General features: G+C 40.1%; 1 protein-coding gene across 4 annotated transcripts in view; it reads left to right on the top strand.

The window, feature by feature from the left end:
* Positions 1 to 24298, top strand: part of pde4d (phosphodiesterase 4D, cAMP-specific) — a 153586-nt gene that overhangs the window by 97757 nt on the left and 31531 nt on the right. Inside the window, exon 1 of one of the 4 annotated variants that reach the window (XM_020593703.1) lies at positions 8667 to 8924. The exons of the other annotated variants lie outside the window; for them this stretch is intronic. Within the exon in view, the coding sequence (XP_020449359.1) occupies positions 8836 to 8924 (89 nt within the window). The 5' untranslated portion in view covers positions 8667 to 8835. Of the gene's footprint in view, positions 1 to 8666; positions 8925 to 24298 lie in introns of those variants that run through there. 4 annotated transcript variants of the gene reach the window in all.

Here is a 24298-nt window from a genome sequence, read left to right as displayed (position 1 = left end):
TCTTTCCAGGGTTTGTGGTTTCTTTCCATAGTTTTAAGTTAACATGTTGTTTTAGCTTGAGCTAGTCCACTTAATGGAGAACAGTTGTTGGATTAAAATAATTTGTGCTGCATTGAACATATTAAAATGGGACCAGCATCAATCAGTTATACAATAATTAATTTTGGCAGGCTTTTAAATCAATCCACTCAACCAATCCTACCCACATACAGTATGAATCTATTTGTCTGTATATGGCAGAAAGCTGAAAACGCAGTTGCTCAGTATAGCCCATTGTTTTTGTAATGGAGATGAAACACATTTTATTGCATATTTATTTTTCATTCATTCTCCATTTGGAACGTTTGTACTTTATGATATTGGACCTATTAGTTTTGTTAGTTTTCATGTACCTGCCCTCTTTTTTTCACTTGGAAAAATAAATTTGTTTAATATGCTATATGGGCAGCAGATGATGCCTCATTAGAGTAACTTTTTTTTTTTATTGTGCGATTTTAGTACTTTTGTATTCATGACACTGTTTTATCACTCTGTATATAAACAAAATATGAGCCGATTGTAGTATTTGGAAGGGGGTGTGCTGCTGTATGGGACAAAGTTTAGTGGTTTCCTCCAGAGTTTGCTGACAGAATGTCACAGCCTGAACCATTTTCAGAGTAAGATCATTTTACAGCCTGACGTGTAATTATTTTAACAGTTTTATGTCACACAGTCCGCCACAATGCTTTTTCCTCCTCCTTCATTATCCATGGCCTTTAATGGAATTAGGGCCATTAGAGAGAAAACGTCAGAAGAACCTTGCAATGAATTCGATTATACAAATTTCCCTCAACATAGCTATTCACATTTATTCACATTCTTAGTCATTCAAAGAATTTTCAGATTTATCTTGGTAGCTTTTAGCAATGTTAGCAGCATGGCTCTAGGGATGACAGTGTTGGTCTGTTGGTCAGTTTGGTAAAGACTGAAATATTTCAATAGCTACTTGATGGATTGACAAAAAAATGGTTTACTTGACCACATGTAGAAATGGATGATATGTATTGTATCTACATAGTTTATTCCTAATAAAGTTGTTCATAAATTGAATGTGGAGGCGCAGAATCAAATCAAGTGAATGTATTTATATATCAATTTAAAAGCAACAACTTGTTGACCAAAGTACTTCATGTAGACTTCATAAAATTAATGTAAAATAAAAAGAAACACAGAAAATTTATAAGAGGAAACATGTCAAATCCTTTGATCCAAGCTCCTGCAGATCTGTATTATCTTTGTCCTTCAAGAACATAAAAACATTCAACTGCTGCAAACAGCATTATCTTATTTAAATTTGTGTATATGTATAAACAGTTTCCTTCTCTTGTGACAGGCTGTGATATGCATATTGATGCCAAGTGAAATGCTACAGAATGTGAATAAAAGCAGCCAAGCCAAGGCTAAAGGGTATTAGACATATCATAAAATGTATCACAGGTCTCTAAATATTCATTTTTGAATTCCTGTCTTCTGGCAGTTAAAAATATTTTGAAAATACTTTCAATGCACCCTTGATTATGGAAAATGAAATGTTTATGTGATGACACGGTAGATACTGTAAATTAAACAGAACAGAGAGGAAAAGTAAATAATTCTAGTAAGAATCATTTTCACAGGAAATGCTAAAACCTACACTGAATAGCAGGACATAGCTGAAATACTAAGTAAGGTTTCACGCTATCAACTGCTCCTAATGAATGAGATACATGACCTAAAAACAAACGGCACATTAATTCAGTGTATCAGCAGACGTGAGTCTGCAGTAGTAATAAGCATATCACTGGAAGTCATCGGTGGGTCATATCATCCCTCAGTGGACTTACTAATCACCCCCAGATAGACACTTAGTCCATCCTATGCTGTGATTAAGGTTTAGGCTACTCAGCCAGTGCAGGGGGAGCCAGTCGAGCACCTTGGCTGCAACAGTGACACAACACTGGTGCAATGCAGGGAAAGTCTATTTTTGGAGGGGTTAAGCAACATAGTTGACACCATGGCTGGGATTGGAGGTACAGAGAGTTTGGGGTGGGATGGATACAGATATTTAGTGAATGGGAGTGGGAGCAAACTGTAGATCTACACAGCATGATTTCAGGCAATAACAAGCAGGCAGCTGCAATAGTGACACTGTGAATATACACTAGTACTGTAGCTTCCAGTCGAAAGAGGAGGCCAGAAGTGATGGTTAATTGACTTTAATTTGTAGTCGTTCTCCAACGTAAGAGCTAGACGAAAACAAAAACCAAACAATTACATTTTATACCCTTTATATAGCTTAGCTCATTAAATTAGCTAGCATAACATTAACTTTTAGCATAACCATAATATCCGTAAACATAAAACACATTTCCATAATATTCAAACATATTTATAACTGTAACAAACCTTGTTCCCCTATCGACCTTGGCTAAATCTTTATATATTATAACTTGTATGCCCGTTGACCGTGTACAACTGCTTTCTTGACGTCCCTTTTTGTGTCAAGTATACTTCCGTATTTTCGGTATAAAACGAGACTTCTTCTCAAACAGGAAGTTACTTCAAAATAAAGCACATAACCATACAATACACATGATGTGGCCTAGAGATCCTTTACAAGTACCAAACATGTTTTGCTTTCAAAACATCTGTAAACAATATGTATGTTGTCACTTTTCTGCATCTTTAACAACCTGAGTTTAGAGAAATGTACAGTGGTATATGTACCGATAAAAAGAGATGTGTAACACTCTAAACAAAGCGAGTAGTTGAAAAACCCCATATTATAATTGGCATAATGCAGACATGGGAACCTCTCCAGCCTTACATCAATTCTCTCTAACCTTGCATTAACAGACATTCAAAAGACATTCAGGGTGGTTTTTTTTTTTTTTTTTTTTTTAACTAACCGTTAAGTCCCACCTAGTAGTGGAAACGTCACTCCCTTTCAAGTAGCTCCAAGGTCGGTAAACCAATGCGTCTTCCCCCACACGACCACATGCAATCCAAAAGTAGTGAAATTAATTCCAACAGGTAGCGTAGCGCCGACAATAACATCATGGGCCCTTAAAACTGCTCCTAAACCAGCAACACATCACATTCGGCAGACACATTGGCCTCAAGCTGTGAAAACAAACAGGTCCTGTGCTCCGGGGGAATCCAATGTTGATGAGCTGATCAGTTACCACCGCTGGGGTCTTCATAGGCCAGCTGCTTGTAGGTTAGACCCGGTCAGGTAGAACAGTGAGTCCCTGTACAGGAACATTCCTGGACATGCAGTAACCTCAGTCCCTGTATTTTTCTCCACATCCTTTGGTCACAGTGCAGTAGCAGGAGGGAAAATATTAGGGGTGGCACGATACCACTTTTCCATGTCCGATACCGATACCGATACCCCAATTTTGAGTATCTGCCGATACCGATCCAAAATGATATTTTTCCCCTCTGTTAAACAATTGCTTAGTAACACATTTGTCAAATATTCTACTCTCCTAAAGGAAGAAATACATCGCCCACAACCATGAGTTGTGCAACACTGCTGCTTAATTTTTATTTCAATTCTTCAAACAGAGAACTTTTAGCAGCACTTTTGACTAGTCAGCACAATTCAAACATTCAAGTAAAATTTTAGGTGCACCTTTGTGTAAACGTTTGTTATTCTCTAAATACTTAGGTTTGAAAGAATAATAATTCCAGCATCAAACACTGGATATAACCATAACTTAAAATGTCAGTTGACCTGGGGTGAGTTTCTCACGCTTCTGAATTGTTTCCTGCAATGTTTGTTGCTGCGGGACACGCTTCTTGGCATTAGTTGCGTGTATAAATTCAGCATACTGCTTTCCATGATGTTTTTGCAAGTGTTTAATCAAGTTGGTGGTGTTAAAGTTTCCAGCGCTGCTGCCACCCCTCGAAACCCTCACGTTGCATAAACTGCATTCAGCTTTGCTTTTGTCCTCTTCGCTGAGTTTAAAATAACTCCACACAGCCGACATGGTAACGCTGATCGGTCTCACTCATGCCTGTCGATCACGTTGAAGCTACTGTTCATGTGACGTCTCGCTTTACAACACGTCGCTCATGTCTCGTAAAGCAGTCATATGATAGCTTAAAACAAATTCTCCTAGTGTATCGGATCGGATTATATGCCCCTCTCTTTGCGATATCCGATCCACAGATTTTGGCCAATATTGGACTAATATTGATACTTAATATCGGATTGACTCACCCTTAGAAAATATATCCACAAAACCAGGCAAGTCAAAAATGTCCGCTTTTACAATGGCACCAGTGGATGTTAGGCAAGCTCACATGAATGTGCAACGGCCTGGATTGGATGCCCATTCAAGGAAATCCTTAAACTATCACGTAATACTTTATTCTGTTTTTAAAAAAGTCTTGTGAGCACACATTTTTATAGTATTAACTTTTATGCTGCCGTCGTCAGTGTTGGAGAAATCACATTCTCCAGCACCTATGACAGCTAATACTGTACCTGTGGTACCATAGAAATCAAGTAACATCACGTATTCAGAATTTGGCTTGCAATTTGCAGTTTTTAAAAGTAATTTCACTTTTGGTTGACCGATTACAATCTTTGCAGCCTATTTTTCATTATCTTAAAAGTGAAATGACTGATTAATTAGCAAGATGTGAGACTCGCAGTATACAGTGTGTTCTGTACTATATATGTGTCTTTTAGCACTGGCTACATTTGCAGTAAACCTAGTTACTAATAAAGTCCCTTCTGTCTTTTTCTGCCTTAGAATCAGTGTGAAAAAACCCTGTCCACTTCACTTTTTTTTTTTTTTTTTGGCCACTTAAACATTCTACAAATGGCCCTTGAAGCTTCCATGTCACCATTAGATGTACTGTAGGAATCTAATTACAAATATCTGATTTAGAGGGGGAATGAGTTAACCTTTGCTGAAATGCCACTGCATAACCATCTGTGAATGGCAAGGAGGAGGACTGGGCCCAAGGCATTTCCACAGTGGCACACAGAGTGATGGACAGCTGGCCTACCTCTAAGGAACAGAACATGCACAAGAGCCCACCTTTCTTTCAGTGTCTACAGAGAGATTTGCTTTCCTATTTGTTTATAAAATATAGGATTTTATATTAATGTGCTAATTGGCTAGCTACTGTAAAACACCATATACTGTGCTGTGCTAGTCTAGATTTAGTTTTCCATTTAACTGTCTAATTTTGATACAAATATGCTAATTGGCTAGAGAGTTCTGTTGCATGATAAAGTATTCATACAGAACACATTCTTGTTTGTTACAAAGCTTACCTTACATTTCTTGGCATGTATTGTGACATGGAGAGTTACATGTCTTTTTTTATTTTGCAAAAATCTGTAGCTAAATCAGTCATGCTGGTGGCAGGCCATGCTGTTGGACCAGCTCTATGATATTACTGCAGAGGTTGTTCAGCCTGTGTTCTCTGGACAATTGATCTGCAGATAAATGAAGAAAAGTACTTTGCTAAATGTCAGTACATGTGAAATCGATACGCACTTGTTGTGTAATCTGGCCTTTTCCCCTGATACCCAGAGAGCCATGTCAGACCACTAATGTAATGGAAAAAGCCTGCAGATTCAAATATGATGTGATATTTTGTAGATGGAAAAATACATTGTTCTGCTTACAAGCAGGTGTCAAAGATGATTATGGGTTAATACATTGCCAGTTCTTTATGGCTGTAATATGTTATTGTGTTTGCTTTCCATCAGCTACATACAGTTGTTTCAAGGTTACTGTGTCCCTGCAGCATGGCTGCATTTCATCTTTAGTTTAATCTTCATCAGTCTTACCTTGCTTTGTTGCTGCTGCACTTTCACCCCTCTGTCATTTCTTATCCTGGTCCTATAATACATTCTTCAGTTTTTCAAAAGATGCTGGCATGTACCTGCACTTTGAGCATCTATCCTACCTTTTTTTCCATCTGTCTTTCTCTCTTTTGCCGTCACCCATTTCTAACTTTGCATATATATTTCAGAATCAGCTTTATTGGCCAGGTGTGTCGGACACACGAGGAATGTGACTCTGGTACAGCAGCTCTCAATGTGTACATACATGTCAACAAGCAAAGGAATGTGAATTAGGAAAAGAGATATAAAAAAACCATATCAGTCAAAATTTAATGCTTTAATCATAACATTGAATCAACTATCCTGCCTCATCTGCCTGGGGGCAGAAACTGTCCCTGTGCCTGGTTGTCTTGGCGTACAGTGACCTGTAGCACCGTCCAGAGGGGAGGAGTTCAAACAGTTTGTGTCCTGGGTGTGAGGCGTTTCCAGAAATCTTCTCCACCCTCCTTTTGACCTGTGAGGTGTACAGGTCCTCAATGGAGGGCAGGCTTGTACCGATGATCTTTTGTGCAGTCCTGACTGTTCGCTGGAGTCTGTTCTTGTCCTGTTTGGTTGCTGAGCCAAACCAGACAACTATTTGTTTCTGCCTTTACACTGTCTCCTCCAGTAGCTCTTTCAGGTTCCAGGGTGAGTCGTGACAGCTCACCAGTGTTGAGTAGCAGGGGGCCAGCAGGGGCCAATAGCCCTCAAAGTAGGAACTAAAATTATGCAATAATAAATACATAAGCGCCGGAACATGCAGTATACAGTATATTCTAATTTTAGAGAACTAGCCCTAGTTTCCATTTGTAGGTGAGATGTCTACAATGATATAACTGGTTTATGAATAAGAGACATATGGCAGTTGATGTTTTTCTTTGTGTACATAATGAAGAACAGATGCTTTGGTACTTTCTTGTTTAACCTTAAAGCTTAAGCCCCTTAAATCGTTATTTTCTCTGTGTTGCTGCCTAAATTTTTAACTGTGAACCTTTAAACACACAGACTACACCCAATCCACCAGAAAAATGCATTTCTGTCTTTATTTTCCCACAAGCAGATTCCTTCAGTAGCACTCCACCCTATTCAAGGGTGACTGTTGTGACTGCAGGCTTACAGAGGCTGGCTGCAAGGTGGTTTGATTCTTGGCAGGAGTTTAGAGGCTGATGACGTGTGTGCTGGGCAGGATGTGTGTACTGTAAGGAGAACTGCTGGATCCTGTTTTTCAGACTGCAGCAACTGGAGCTTTGCCACAGTTATATGTATAGCTTTTAATGAACAGCACACAGACACCACCTTAATGTGCTAACCTCAACCTCGACTCATAATTGCTTGCTAACACCATCGCATACAAAAGGCGCAAGTCAACATGTGCAGGCAAAATCACTCATGCATGTTCATGAAAGACTGTAGCATAGCACTCTGAGTAATACTGAATTTGATGAATGAATTTTACTTTTTCGTTATTTCCATAATTGAGTATATATTAAAGAGGCTGTGACATTTAATTTTTTTGATTGCTGTTTGGCTTTTTGGCGGGATTGCAGCCTCCATCTGGAGCCAGAAGCTGGTGGTGTAAAAATACAGGAATGCAATATAGCCTAAGGCACTAAAGGCTATGACAACACGTTTGTTTATACAAGCATGCCTTGAGAGGCCCTCTGCATGCTTTTACAGCCATACACACCCAACTATATAACATGCCATATATGGCATTTGTTGTGCGATTTGAAATTTCATGGTTCACTGGAGGCACTGGTGAGAGAGGGTGTGCTTAGAGTGGCAAGAACAAACTGACGGGGCAAGAGTAATGCGTGCGTTGTTATGACGGAGGAGGGCTGTAATAAAAACAAACACAGAAATTAGAGCGGAAGATGGATTTAAGCGGTAGGAAACGAGGGGAATTACTTCTGTCAACACTTTGCCCATTTTACTTTAAACAGTTGAGGTTTTCTTTGTGAAAATGTGCAATTCTATGTGCATGTAAATTGTACATGTGCAGGCAAGTTCCTCTCTGAATGAAGTGGGAGCAGCATGTGGTAAGAGGATCAGTAGGATGATACTGAAGAGGCATGCACACTTCTTACGCCAGGTCAGGACATCTCACTGACTGGAGCGAGGAGGGAGGGGGAGAGAGACTAGCGAGACGGTGAGAAAGAGAGATAGTGAAGAGACGCTGGCTTTTTTGTTTTTTTCTTATCCCCATTTCCTCAGTTTCCTCCCTGTGAGGTTGCAAAAGGGCAGAGCAGAGAGGGAGACACAAAGTCAGAGACAGAGGGGGGCAAAGCTGAGAGGATGAAAGTGAATGGGAGTATACAGTATAAGTGACTGTATGCAACATGCTCTGTCATGCTGGTGTGACTACTGTTGCCTCTTCAACCGGCGTCTTTGGCCGTCAGGAAAAGGAATGTTTTTTGAAAGAATGAGTTCCTGAACCGGTTCACCATGTGGTTGTGGGACAGTAATTTCCAAACCTTTGCCGGAAGAATCCCACGGAAAAAAGAGCAGCGGCCGGACAGCTTAACTGGTCCTGCTGAGTGGCAGCCTGCGAGCTTGCACTGGTGAGACTCCCTCGCTGAAAGACTCTTTGTCTGCTTCCAGTTCATGTCTTTTTAATCATCCCATTTTCTGGAGTTTTTTATTATTTCTCTTCTGGAACTTGCTGGATTTTATTGTGGTTTATAGTTTGACTCTTAAGATTTCCTTGTTGGATGAAGGCAGGCGCTTTTTTTCAGTGATGCTATAGGTGGAAACCAGTGAGGCTGGATGTTCAGAAGGAACTCGATACTCAAAGACTGGTCTGAATGGGCACATCACAGCAACAGACTGCAGTATGGGATACTTCATATCATGCTGTGGCCTGCAGATACTGTGGGGCAGTGTCTGTAGATTGATAGCTGGATAGACAGAGGGGCTCAAAGAGCATTAACAGGCAGGTGGATCAGTCCTGACACAGCTTTGGTATGAAGCCTGGACAATGTCCAGGTGTTCCCAGTGAGACATCCATGATGCATCTCAGCCATTTTCCTTTTAGAAGGCACTCCTGGATATGGTGAGTATTGGAGGTGGTGATGGTTTATAGATTTGTGTGAATTACTGTTATTGTGCCTTTTTTTGTCTTGTGGGCATTTTGCTGTTGCATGAGCTAATTTAAAAGACATAAAATGTGAATTGGCATGCAGATTCATTTATGGGTATGAGTGTTGTTTTTGTGGTGTGGTTTCCCAGCTCAGCTCAGATATATTCATGGAAATTTAGTGTTAAGTGAGCGATTTGCTGTCATTTTCTCCCACGCTAAATGCTTGAGTTGATCCATAATCAGGCTAATCAGCAATAACAAGAACACAGAAGTACTGTAACAGTGAGAGTGATTTTCAGGAACAAAAGTTATTGGAAAAAGTTCTCACTGAACGGTGCTGTTGGGTTTCTTTGCTGTCTTGTTTTGACAAACCTAGGCCTGGTATCTTATGGGAATAGCTGTCTCCTAATTATGATATAAACAAGGAGGTACATAAAGAAGCAGGTGATATCATTAGAGTGGGCTGTTGGGATGTGAATTATGGTCATATTCCAGCACGCTTTTGCAGTAGTTTAAGTTGCTCATGCTAGTCATGTAACCAATTTTCAGCACATTCATAGCGTTGAACAAGTAGATTGTATACTATTTATCAGACTATTTTTCTTCAGTATTACCTGTCTAAACTCCTCTGTGGTGTGACAGTATACATGCACACACATTCTTCACTTGCTAAACTTTACCACGGTTTTGGGCACATTATTATTTTCAGTCAAAAACAGCCCTGGGCCACTGGCTATTCTTTTTGCCTTATTTTAATTATATTTTAAGCTAAGCACGGGCATGCACACAATATTTCATCCTTTCCTCTGGTGTTTCTCTCTCTCTTTATACTGGTGTTTGATGCATGTACACTAACAGCCAAAAGTTTGGCCATAGAACTGAATGGAAAGTGTGTTCAGACTCTTGACTTGAAGTGTACTGACATGATGGTGCAGAAAGATGTCTGCTATCTACGTTGCACAAACTATACTCATCCACTGATACATCTGCTTATATTGCAGAGGATGAGATGTGCCTGAGATTATGCCATTTAATTAGGTTTTAGAGTAATTCAACAGCACATAATGAATTGACTAGATTTTTGAATTGAATATATAGAGGGCCATTTACTGACCTTTCTAGCAGAGACAGTAAAAAAAAAAGAGCTGTGGAGAAGTAAATGAAACGCAAAAGAATAAATGTGGAGAAAGAGGTGAAGATGACAAGGCACACGTGAAAACACACGTGTCCACCCAGCTACTCACAGTTACTCATCTACACATACATACACAGAAGAGGGCTGGTCTTTTAATCAGGAAGTGGTGTCAAATATCCTTTGGTAATCCATGAACATACTGAAAACAAAACACAGAAAAACATCCTTGCTCACACACACACACACACACACACACACACACATGCTAACTCTCTCTCTAGACATTATCAAACATGCACAGTCAGACTGTATAAACAAACTCACATGTATAATATGGGTGACCATAGTGGAAAGTTAAGATGAGTCTCCTTTGTAATTGGAAAGTCAGCTTTGATTAAGCTACTACCCTCAACACCTCGATGCTTCACAAAATATCAGATTTTCTTTTATTTTACAGTGAAATATTTGTGTATAACTTTCGCTCGTCTGATGTTCTCTCATGTTGCTACAATTGAAATCCATATGCCCTAAATAATATATGGTTAATAGTAAATGCTCTCACAAATGTCATAGGATCAATAAGGAGAAAGGTTGCAAAATCAGGTCACTTTTAACACGCACTTGCTTCAATATAGCCTTTTGTTGCTACTGTTAACTTCTTTATTAATGTGACAGAAATAGGACTAAGATGTACTTTACAGCGTGCTGCAGTGTGTTGTGTTGGTGAGTTGGATATATCTAGCAAATCTAGTGACAGTGTTGGAACGACAGTCTGGGGCTGTCATGGTTTTCAGAGTTCAGTGTTAGTCCCTGAAAATGTATCAGGCCTCTTTCTCCTTGCAGTAAAGCTATGCACCACTGTAGTGTACAGTATGTGAGTGTGTACCAGTCCAGAGGAGCTTTCAGAAGGATCTGTATTATTCATTGTATTTTGATAATGGACAACTTCCCTTCTTTCTGTGTCAGACCTGTGGTGTACAAGCCAAGTAGCACTGAGGGAATAGAGCCTATAAAGGTTACCCAAAGATATGATCTGGGCGCTTAGTCACAAGCTGTAAATGTATTTGTCTAGAATATGCATTCATATATATGCCCTCCCCTCAGGCGTGAACTCACAAATGTATTTGTTGAACCTTTGAGCATAACTATAACACAGTGGAGTTCATTACAGATGTATTGAAGTCATGAACGAACATTACTGGAAAATGCACTCTCTCTTTTAAAAACACACCCTGCATTAATGTAGGGTTACTGTTGCAGTCAGCAGTCTTGATCGATCACTATGCTTCTAGTCTGCATGCATAACCAATAATGCATAGCGGCCTGCAAGTCCAGGGTGTTGCCTTCAGCACCACAAGGCATAACCTGAGATATACTGTATGATTGTGTAAATGTCAAGAAAGAAAAACCAGAAAGGAAATGAAAAGATTGTCTAGTAATCCAATTAAGTGAATCCAGTGCCACAGAGACCAGGGGGGAGAGAATAGATGGAACTATATTTAGAAAACAGGATTTGGAAATTGGTTGCTGCAGCACTTCTCTCTCTATCCAAAACATTGCATGGTGTGTAAAGGCAGTGGATAATAAATGGTTTTAATTTGTATTTCAGTTTATTTGACTCAGCGTTTTCTTAGGCAGTGTGTTAAGGAATTTCCAGTTCCCCCCAACCCTCTTCCTGTTCCCCTCTTCCTTTCTCAGTAGCCCCAAGGGTGGCTTCCTCAGACATACCACATTTTGTTAGTAAGATAACAAGACATGAGGCATTGTTATCTCCTTTCATTGAGGCTTTCTCCCACTGAACATTGTCATTGGTTCCAACCTCGCCAGGTCGTTCTCAGTCAAACTTTAGATTAGTTTCTATCACTCCATCTTAGTTTGTTGGAACTGAGGCAGAGCTTTTAAAATGGACTTTCTGGGGACAGCAGTGACCTGCTGTCAGTTTTGAGGAGGCAGAGTCATCACTCAATGTTGTCCCAGAGGGCCACCAGCACTGAGCTTGCGTGTGCGTGTGCGTGTGCGTGCAATACGGAGCTACTGCTCAGCATCAGTCTTTGCCAGCTGTGCAGGGTGGTATGACGTACCCACCCTTATTAAGGGTGCTCTCCAGTTACTCCCTGCTGAATGGCCACACAGACTAACACACCCATCTTAACACTTTTTTTTTTTATTGCATTCTCTCTCAGAAACCTGGCCACTTTGTGAGTATGTGCAATTAGTGACAGGAGACTTGTGAGTAAGGAGAAAAGACATTTGAGTTCAAGGTATCCTCTTTCATCTCCTCCAGAGAATTGCTTCATTCAATTTCTGTATAATTTTATACCTGATTGATTTCCAATCTGGGCTTGTGCATCATACAGAGAATATTTTACACCTGTATATACTGCCAAGAGGTTTGAAATTTATGCTAATAGTACATCAGCATCAAGTCCAGATTAATTTCTGTTGGTACAGTTGTTTTTGGTAAATAATGACATGCTGAGCTGCTGGCTTGTCTTTTTAGTAGTAGATATACAGTGGTGTGAAAAAGTATTTGCCCCCTTACTGATTTCTTATCTTTTTGCATGTTTGTCACACTGTAATGTTTCAGATCATCAAACAAATTTAAATATTAGTCAAAGATAACACAAGTAAACACATCATGCAGTTTTTAAATGAAGGTTTTTATTATTAAGGGAAAACAAAATCCAAAACTACAAAACCCTGTGTGAATAAGTGTTTGCCCCCTAAACCTAATAACTGGTTGGGCCACCCTTAGCAGCAACAACTGCAATCAAGCGTTTTCGATAACTTGCCATGAGTCTTTTACAGCGCTGTGGAGGAATTTTGGCCCACTCATCTTTGCAGAATTGTTGTAAGTCAGCCACATTGGAGGGTTTTCGGGCATGAACTGCCTTTTTAAGGTCATGCCACAGCATCTCAATTGGATTCAGGTCAGGACTTTGACTAGGCCACTCCAAAGTCTTCATTTTGTTTTTCTTCAGCCATTCAGAAGTGGACTTGCTGGTGTGCTTTGGATCATTGTCCTGCTGCAGAACCCAAGTTCGCTTCAGCTTGAGGTCACAAACGGATGGCCGGACATTCTCCTTCAGGATATTTTGGTACACAGCAGAATTCATGGTTCCATTTATCACAGCAAGTCTTCCAGGGCCTGAAGCAGCAAAACAGCCCCAGACCATCACACTACCACCACCATATTTTACTGTTGGTATGATGTTCTTTTTCTGAAATGCGGTGTTACTTTTACGCCACACATAATGGGACACACACCTTCCAAAAAGTTCAACTTTTGTCTCGTCTGTCCACAGAGTATTATCCCAAAAGTCTTGGGGATCATCAAGATGTTTTCTGGCAAAACTGAGACGAGCCTTTATGTTCTTTTTGCTCAGCAGTGGTTTTCGTCTTGGAACTCTGCCATGCAAACCATTTTTGCCCAGTCTCTTTCTTATGGTGGAGTCATGAACACTCACCTTAACTGAGGCAAGTGAGGCCTGCAGTTCTTTGGATGTTGTTGTGGGGTCTTTTGTGACCTCTTGGATGAGTTGTCGCTGCGCTCTTGGGGTAATTTTGGTCGGCCGGCCACTCCTGGGAAGGTTCTCCACTGTTCCATGTTTTCGCCATTTGTGGATAATGGCTCTCACTGTGGTTTGCTGCAGTCCCAAAGCTTTAGAAATGGCTTTATAACCTTTTCCGGACTGATAGAGCTTCATTATTCTCTTTCTCATTTGTTTTTGAATTTCTTTGGATCTCGGCATGATGTCTAGCTTTTGATGATCTTTTGGTCTACTTCACTTTGTCAGGCAGGTCCTATTTAAGTGATTTCTTGATTGCGAACAGGTGTGGCAGTAATCAGGCCTGGGTGTGGCTAGAGAAATTGAACTCAGGGGCGATAAACCAGTGTTTTGACAGGGGGGCAAACACTTGTTCACACAGGGCTCTATAGTTTTGGATTTTGTTTTCCCTTAATAATAAAAACCTTCATTTAAAAACTGCATGATGTGTTTACTTGTGTTATCTTTGACTAATATATAAATTTGTTTGACGATCTGAAACATTACAGTGTGACAAACATGCAAAAAGATAAGAAATCAGTAAGGGGGCAAACACTTTTTCACACCACTGTATATATATATTTTATTTTAGAGCAAATGATTCATTTAAAACAGTACTGATTTATTCATTTATTGACCATTCTAGCAGAGTGGAACAGTGCGACCTTCACATGTTATTATTGTATCTTCACTGGTTTCAGTGGATATTAAAATGCAGGCTATGTGTGAGTAACGGCTGTGATGGTGTGAGCTAACTGGAATATATTGTTACTCCAGCTTTCTCATGAGGCAGTGCAGTGTTAAATCGATTATCAAGTTACTTGAAGCATGACAGACCTGTTTTTTCTGATATGTTTGAGGCGCTCTTGTGATGAGAGCAGAACGCACTGGGGTTGCTCACAAAGACTCAACTATTTCACCTTCTCTCTCTTAGAGGAATTTAAATTAGCCCCTCATTTGAATTGCTAAATGATCGGTTCATTATTTCACACCTATTTTGCTGGACATCTTGCTATTAGTGTGTGTTTTTTGGCTGAGCACACACACACACACACACACACACACACACACTGAGTCAGTCAGTACTGGCAGTGTTGAGGCTCTTTGTAACCAAGCTGGGCTGTTCTTTTTCCCAGCCTTCCACTTGCTTCATTTTCCACTTTCTCTTTCAGACAGTTACACTTCTTTTTGTTATTCTGCCACTTATTTACACTTGAGTCCATTTCCTTTCTTATTTTCTTTTGTGTTACATAGGAACACCTACTGTGTTTTTGAACACACTTATGCGCGCATACACACACACACACACACACACACACACACACACACACAAACAGTACTTTTACACTGACTTTCATTCATTTCCTGGAGACTTACCCTAACCATAAACCCTACTTGCCTAACCCCATCCCTTAACCTAACCTTGACCAAGTTGTCACCCTAAAATTCAATTATTTGCTTTGTGGTGACCAGCACCTGGTCACCATGAGGACGGCTGAATCCCCACAATGTGAGTGTGTAAACAGGTTTCGGTCCCTACAGTGTAAATAATACAAGGTACACCCACACACACCTTCCAGACCACCGAGCATACCCCTCAGGTCAGATGTGATGCTGTGCAGAATGAGCAGTATATACAGACAGAGTTGACATTTCTCATTACAGCATCTCAAAGTCAAAAACACATTTTCACTTTGGTAGACAACAATAGGCCAGTGCAGTTAAGATCTATTACTATCATTAACATCATTTACTATAACAACTTTTCTTTTTAACCCAGACAAATAAAATGATTCAACCTTATTTAGTTGGTGTATTTCAAAATAATACAATAGCTAATGTAGTAATAATAATATGACTCATTTGTGCTTTTCCATACAGTATGTGTTCATTCACACTGTTCTAGCTTGGTGATTTCAACTGTTAACTATTTTAACAACAGCTCACGACTGGATGCATTCACTGTTTTCCCCCTTTGTTTTTATAAATTGAAATGTTCAATAAATAAAAAGAAACAGGACAGAGAGAAACAATGCTTTCTTTACAGGTGTGTGGACAATAGGTGTGGCTACATGACACCATAGTTGCATAACTTTCTTACTGTATGAAATGCATACAAGCACCACAGCTCTGCACAAAGGCCTTGAGGCAGCTCTGATTTTACAGTAATTTCATTACATTACATTTCATTTCATTTTTGTTCATTTCAGCCTGTGCTGTCTCTTGCCACTGTCCACGAGATGGGGCATTCAATCTTGTGTTCATCACCAGGACAGAGGCAAGAGAGAGAACGAAGCTGGATAGATCAATAAGAATACAGCATGGCAGTCAGACATATTAGAGGAGGGGGATAGCTGCAGGTGCTTCTGTGAGCTCACCTTAAATCAAAAAGTGGCATGTTAGAAAATAAATCTGGGGCTGTGGGAGCTCGGACTGCCCATAATGGCAGATGGTAATGGGCAATGTCTTCTAGTTCAATGTAAGATGAAAAGTAGGAAAATCAGCTGTCTGGCTTCTGTGAATGCAGTAGTATACGAGGATGAAATATCAGTGCGTGGTTTTTCAAGTGAGTGTGTGTCCATAATTATAAATCATTATAAAATGTACTGAAAAGATTAGTTGATTAATCAAATCAAAAAGGTTTCAGCCTCTCAAATGTATGGATTTGCATGTTTTACGTTTTTGTAAATTGCGCATCTCTGGTTTTGGACTGGTGGCTGGATGTAACCTGAAGATGGAATCTTTTTATTCACTCTTAAAAAAAAAAACAGATGAATCTGTAATCAGAGTAATCAGAGTGTTGGATCCCTAATAGATACTATAAGTGCCATCAAGGACCTCTTATCTGTTTACTATATACAATTGTTTATACAAAGGGCATTACAATTTAGAATTTTCCTGTCATTCAAATGTCACTGCTGATTCAGTGGCAAAATACAATGAGATTAGAAAATGCCGTTACTCTGGCTGTGGTGAGACGCAGTGCCATTGTACAGCTTTGTACGTCACTGTTTGACCCAAGCAAAACTTGCGGTTAGCCAACAGATGTTATTTTGGTCAGACCCTTTCCTGCGGGAACAAAGCAGCTCTCTGAGGACGACGTGTTACGTGCTCCTACCGCAGCTAAAAAATAAACAAAAAGAAATGGAGAACAGTGTTTAAAGGAAAATATTCCTGAGGTTTTCTTCTAAGATGAGCTAATACTGAAGGTTTTCTGCATTATGGCTTGCTCCCTGTCTGAGGCGGGGGGGATCATCTGGCTTTGATTTATTTTCCTGCAGCTTTTGTGAGAGACCACAACCTAATAGATAATCACTTTATGATTTTGATTTCCAAGACATACAGTATGTTGACTTATCCAAGAAAATGACACTCATTCTTGGTAGATCTCGGATTCAGTCATCTGTTTTTAGTTTAGCCTCCCCTCTTGTGCTCTATGTTATATACATAAAACAGAACATCACAGATGTTATGGGAATAATTTCTTATAAGCAGTAAGGCATGATGATGATGACACCATTCATCACCAGAGGGAATTGTTTGTGATGATGATGATGTGATGAGTAGGATTGTCATGATGACGACAGTGTTTATGAGGAGGCGTACAAACAGATTAGAAAGGCTTAGGCTGGGAGGGGGAGTTTCCCCTCACACACACGTGTGCACACATACCTTGCTGGATTTAGAAATATTTAATACGGTATTATAATTCCAGTTAATGCCTTCTAGGAAAGCTGCAAAGGAAGGTAAATGGCTTATGGAGTTCACACAAAACCCTGTTACTATAACCTGAACAGTTAAATCTTTGATAATTGTTTGTTTTAGTTTCTTTTTTGTTCAATTTTATTGGTGTCACACTTCAATATCAAACTCTGCATATCCAAGCTCTTTTTATAATCAATGTTTAGTCTACATATTTCAGCTCATTCTGTGTTTTGCATGCACTGGCATATTACAACTTCAATTGTACTGTGCTTCCTTAGAGGAAATACACTCCCACGTGCATAACCCTAACTGTTACACTTCTCATCCATCCAGTGAGAAAGATTCTCACATTGCAGGGTGTAGAATAACACTTTCTCAGCAGGACATGACTGAACAGGGACAATGACAGTATTTGTGAAATATCTACATACAACATCCTCTGAATTTGGTACACACAATTAATACTGACCCCCTCCCCCTTTGCTGACTATTCACATGGATCTTGTTCCTTCTAACAGCATATTCACATTGCTTAGATACTTATGTCCTCCTAAATGTGCTTTTCTTGAGCTGGTGGGTTGATCTGCAGGGCACTGAAGTAGACTAAAGTCAGCAAAATGTTCCTATAACATAATGGCAATATAAAGATACATATATATACAGTGGAGTCCTATGCATTTACGTCAACACCACCAAACTCTAATTTTGACACTTGACAGGATCAGCTCATGCTGCTGACACTAAATTCAGACCATGGTGTCCACATCCTGAGACAGATGATTCGCTCTTCATTGTTCCATTTTGATCATGTCCGTAATTGGCCCACTTTATCATCTTCCTCTTCTCTGATCTCTATTTACGCACATTATTTGCATATTTGTGGCTCACCTAACTTGCACACTCACCAGTGTGGTGATGTCATCAGGGTTTAATGAGGGATTACTCTGACATCACTGCGACTGCTGCCAAGTTAAACCTATTAGCTTCACCATGTGCTTGCAGTGCACTGCGGTTAGAACTGTGTGTGTCCATGTCTTGTATGTAAGAGCCTATTGATAAAGCTCTGCTGTTCATGAGCGCCTATATTCAGTTATCATCCATCCATTCATCGTGAATTAATGTGTCCATCGACAATCTGTCAGTTTGCAGGCCAAGGCAGTGTCTGTGATGTCCATAACTGAATATTTTTACCCACAAAAGGGAGCAGAAAAAGTTAGGGAACCACTGAGCTAACAGCAGATCTTCAGAGAGCTTAGGACTGGTTGGTAGTCCAGGTTATGAGAAGCAGTTAAAGACCTATATCATATTATTACACAGCGTGTATTGTCTGTGCACACATAAAATACTAGCCAAAGAAACACAAACACCCACAGGCTTGTAAAAGAGTTATCAAAAAGACATTTCAGGTGAGAATTTTGTTGTGCTGTTTTATGCCCAACGTGGAACAGCAAATTTCATCAACAAAATCACTTTTGAGATTAATTACTAACACTGGGATCATATTTGGCTCAGACAAGCAGTCTCCCTAAAGTAATTTTTCAAGATTATAGACCTACCAAATAACATGTTATTTAAATTGGTACTTTATTAAGATATATTTTGGCTTATTCAGAATAATCAGAAGCCTTAGTCACTTTAGGCATGTCATGTGAATGTACACGCTTGCACAGCACATGTAAGAGCTTAGTCTTGTCTTTCACAGTCATGTTATTGAAGACTTTTTCAAAAATTCGTAGTGGGGCATGTTTTCATGCTTTCTATTCTCCTTGGTGCTCTGGTAAGCCTGTGAGACAATCGTTCAGCCAGCTTACATTTTGTCTCCAGTCTGCGAGTCAGTTGGAGGTATAAATAGAGTACAGGTAAATCATGCATGGCTGCTGTGAAATATTAAATGGCTGCTGTAAATAGGTCATTTTTGGCATGAACCACAGTCGCATCCTACGATTAAGTGTTTCAGTTTCAGTTTCATCGTTTTGACGGTATGTTAACATGTAAATCCTTAAACCTCACAGTCAGTGCTGATTGTATTGCTTCACTCCATCTTTCCATCCTTGACCCTCTGAGACACTCGCTGTCATTTTTCTCTTTTTCTCATTACACAATCTGCCATCATGTCCTTAGCAACTGAAGGCTGATTGGTTGTGAGGACCTACCTGTCCCTTTTGAATTCTGCCAGATCCCCATGGCAACCACATTATAAACATGAATCCATGGTAGCAGGGGACTGTAAAGGCAGGCAAGTCTAGCTGAGGAGATGGAATTGCTCCTTGACACACATAACAACAGCTGTTTTCAAGCAGCGGGACTGGCTGAGAGCTGCCCCATTTACACAAATACAATGCCACAGGAATCTGTTACCTATCTATTGTTGTTATCTTAATCACATTATCTTTGCTGATTTACATACTTAAAAACAAATATCTAATCTTTGTAATAATATACAATTTTTTTCAACAGCAGCGGAGGTACAGTTGCCATGGCACTAAGCTGCAGCAGTAGCTTTAAGTCATCATTATACCTTATTTTCATCATTTTCTCATAGTCAAGTCAGTCTATTTATAAGCACATTTAAAAACAACATAGTTGGACAAAGTGCTGCACACAGTTATATGAAAACGACTACATATTCACTATAAATTTCAGTTAGTTCACATGGAGCTTGTTTCTTCAGCTGTTGAAACCTGCCAATGACTTTATGGTCAGTGGCCAGTTTGTTATATAAAAACTGGATAAACCCACTGTGACATCACTCTTTGTTTTTCTGAAGAGCAGTTTTGAATCTGAAGTCTGGCTTTTACCGTATTTGTAGCGCTTCACCCCACCTGCTAGGTCTAATCAAAAAATGGGCAAAGAGGCAGATTGGAGCACTCTAAGCTAGCAGATACCCACCCATGGCAGGACTCTCCCACCGGCCACTCAAAGCGGCCATGTCCTTAATTCTGTGTAACTTTTAGTCTTAATATAATTTAAATGGGTGACATGTTTATTTCTGCTGTAAAGTTGGGCGATTTAACATGGGAGTCTGTGGGTGCTAGGTCTAATCAAAAAATGGGCAAAGAGGCAGATTGGAGCACTCTAAGCTAGCAGATACCCACCCATGGCAGGACTCTCCCACCGGCCACTCAAAGCGGCCATGTCCTTAATTCTGTGTAACTTTTAGTCTTAATATAATTTAAATGGGTGACATGTTTATTTCTGCTGTAAAGTTGGGCGATTTAACATGGGAGTCTGTGGGTATTGACTCCCTTTTGGAGTCAGCCTCAAGTGGCTGTTTGAGGAACTTCAGGTTTTGCCACATCATTTCTCAGCCTCAGAGGTTGCCGCATGAACCTGACAGATGTGTAGAAAGCAAACCCCCCTCCCCCTTTGTCGCTGTCATAGCTATGCAACATCATGCTACATGCTAAATCATCCCTAAGCCCCTAACAAGGTTGCTGATCCTGCCAGTCATGAGAGGAGAGTGCTTCACAAAACCCTCCCTGTCTTTCTGGCACACAGCCAGCCAAATAATTGTCTATACACTGTTATATTTAATGTGTAGAGTTTGTAACCCTGCCTGTTCATTTTGATCACTGATTACTCTCTTCACCTTCTGATCACTCCATCAGGTTAACACAATAAATGTACAGTCTGTAAACATTTCCATTTTTATTGATATTTGTTGTTAGTTGTTTTATAAATTTAATGAAAACTAAAATGGGAAAATTTAAATGTTTTTTTTCTCTTTAGTATTGGGGGGGGGGTTGAATTTGAAAAGGTGATGCAGCTTGTCTGTAAACGGTTCAGTGTTCAGATACAGTGGTTCTGCTTTTATGGCTTTAAGCCTCAGGGACACCGAGTGACGACAGTCGCACCATCACCTGCTGCTCTGTCACAGCTCGTCGCTGGCACTGACAGTGTGTGGCCAGCTCAGCAGCTAGGCAAACATATGCTTGTGTTACAGGTTGTGTGTTTTTGAGAGGGATCAAGAGACGTACTGTAAAGATCCATGTTGGTTTGTGCGCATTAAATCCGCCTGTACATTTTATGGTGCGTGTGCTTATTATATGTTCACTCAGTCTGCACTTGTGTGTATGTATGTGTGTGGGATGCTCTTGTGGTGATGTTCAGATGTTCAGTATGAGCATAGAAGCCTGTTGTGTCTGTCATTTCATCCGTAACTTTGACAGCCTCTCTGTCCACCCAGGAGCTGTTGTCACATGCTGGCTGCTTCTGTCAGAGCTGAACAGAAGCTGTAACTCTGCAGAGATTCACCGCTCTGTGTTTGTGCTGCTGGTAGTTGTACTGCTTTACCTGCTGTGGTGATGTAACTGTGTACCTGTAGAGGAGACTGACCTCAGCTAGCAGCCAACAACAGTACAGAGATTCACATATTGGAGCTCAAAAATTAACATCATACATGTATCTGCCACACTTAAAAAGTGTTGCCTCCAATTACAGTGCTTTTTGTTTGCAATGGATTTCTTATAATGCAAGTTCTTTGATTCAAGATTGTTTATCATGGTACGCTGCCTCCCCCTAGTGGTGGAAATTAGCTGTTACTAAGGTTGGGGGAGTGAGTTTGGGCTTTAGGCTGATGGTCTTCAACTTCATTAAATAAAATTGAACTTTTTTGTCAGAAATAATACCCTGACATGAGTTCGGTTACTCTTGTTGTTCTTGGTATTATTGTTATTTTAAACTACATTTTTAACCTAAAATAGTTGCACAGTTTAAGTAATACACTGCAGTCATGCTTAATTTTGTCCAACTCTTCACATTTGTGCTAATCATCAGCTAGTTTAACATGTAAATTATACACAAAGAAAACTAACTCATGCTTCAGTTAATATTAATTCAGTTACATACTCATTAAAAAATTCTACTGTTTAGGCTTTCAAAACTCTTTGTGATGATCTGAGAGTAAAGATCACCTAGTTTGCTCTGCCACTGCACTTTGCTCCTCCCTCTCCTGCATCTCTCTCTCTCTCACTCTCCATCTCTTTTCATCATTTTTCCCCATTCAAGTCACACCCATGCTGAGCTGTTTCTCTCCTCTCCTACCCATCTCTTCTCACACTCACTTTCTCTTCCTACTCAATCAGCTTTATTAGCTTCTCTTTCTTTATCTTCATCTGTCTTGACACGAGTGTAGTAGTGTTCAAGAGCCTCGCCAAAATGAGTTTGCCTGTGCACTCAGATTATTTATCTTTGGAAAGGATAGCCCGCTACCGTCATGCCTGCTGCACTGGCTCTCCCTACTCCACGAACAAGCCCATCGACATCAAACCTCGTGGCAGGGGAGGGTATGACTGATCTCTGAAACTCTAACTATTAGTTGGGGTGCAGGGGGCATCAGGAAGGCACCGTAACCTACATCTTCTGTCTTGTACTGAGGATTTGTAGATTAAGCTTTGTTTTCATGTTGAACTGTTTTATATTGCCCCCATTCGTTAGCTAGATCTTCACTGTTGTCACTTAATGTCAGTTTCGGGTTATCTCTTTACACCCAACATCCAGCTCTTACTTGCCTGTGAAAAGTTAAGATGGAATAAATTATAGAGCGAGAAATAGTAAAATGACTCAAGAAAGAAACTTGATGAAACTGTTCTGTCAGTTTTTCTTACAAGCTTTCGTTCTTGTTGGTCTTTATGTGGAAACTGTGGCTGTGTCATGTGTCATGTGTCTGGAATATGTGCTTGTGTGTCTGTAGACAAACTGTGTGTGCTCTCTCTTATCAGAACATTGTAGCTGATGAATAGCTCAATCTGGATCACAACCGAGGGTTGTGTAAATGGTTATTGCTTGGTGGCTGTTTGTGTTGTTAGAGCTTTGCTGAAGCTCTCATTCTGTTGTTACCCTGCATGAAGTGTGTGTGTGTGTGTGTCTGTCTCAGTGTTTTATGAGAAGCAGCTATTGTACCTTCACAGAACATGGTTGAGAGGAAGCTAAATGATAAATAAGTAGGTTCCATCTAGTCTTCATCTAAAGCATTAAGGTGTTCGGACCACAAGCCTGTCCACTAACCAGAGCAGAGCGTATGCTAATCATCGGAGCACTCTCTGTCGGTTAAAGCTCAAACAGAAAAGGTAAAGACCTTGTTAGACTCGTTTTCACACTGCAGGTCTCTCTCACTCACTCTGTGTGCGTGTGTGTGTGTGTCTGTGTGCATGCAGCTAACCATGAAGTTGTGTATGTTAGTGTGTGCCTCTAGAATTTAAATATGATGCAGCAGTAACAGCTGGTGGCATTTGTAGACTTATAGATATACTGTAGATAGGGACTAGTCAATACAGTGGACCAGCCATCTGTGCTCACTACCTGCTCTGTAGTTAATGAGTGCCTTTATCTGCACCTTATACTGAGCCTTGTTTATGGAATAGGTCTCTTTTTTAACACAATATCAATGAATTTACTGTGCTCAATCTACAGTATGCAACTTGTTCTTATGACAAGAATTATACTTGCTGTACCACTAGATGGCAGTGGTGTTTCTCTGAGTTTCAGAGAATTCTATAAATAAGTTTATTAATGTGTTGTTATAAGTCACCATTAATATATAATAATCTTACACTTAACCCTATTATTACACAAATTCCTTCTTTTTTACTCAAATACAATAGTTATCCTGTTCAGTCAGTTATTTGGTTTTATTGGGGTCTTACTGAAAAAGTAGATTTTTTTCCCCCCACAAAATTAAAAAATATGAAAAACAAACTAAATTAGAAATCATTAGAAATGCAGTGACTAGGGTAATGTGATATGGATTTGCAGCTTATACTGCCATTTAGATGTCCGTCCATCCATCCATTTTCCTCCGCTTGTCCGGGACCGGGTCGCGGGGGCAGCAGTCTAAGCAAAGATGCCCAGACCTCCCTCTCTCCAGACACTTCCTCCAGCTCCTCCGGGGGAATGCCAAGGCGTTCCCAGGCCAGCTGAGAGACATAGTCCCTCCAGCGTGTCCTGGGTCTTCCCCGGGG

This window comes from Monopterus albus, unplaced genomic scaffold (assembly GCF_001952655.1).
Source record: "Monopterus albus unplaced genomic scaffold, M_albus_1.0 scaffold20.1, whole genome shotgun sequence".
NCBI lineage: Eukaryota > Metazoa > Chordata > Actinopteri > Synbranchiformes > Synbranchidae > Monopterus > Monopterus albus.
The sequence above is the reverse complement of the archived record's forward strand: the minus strand, read 5'-3'. Positions and strand labels throughout refer to the sequence as shown.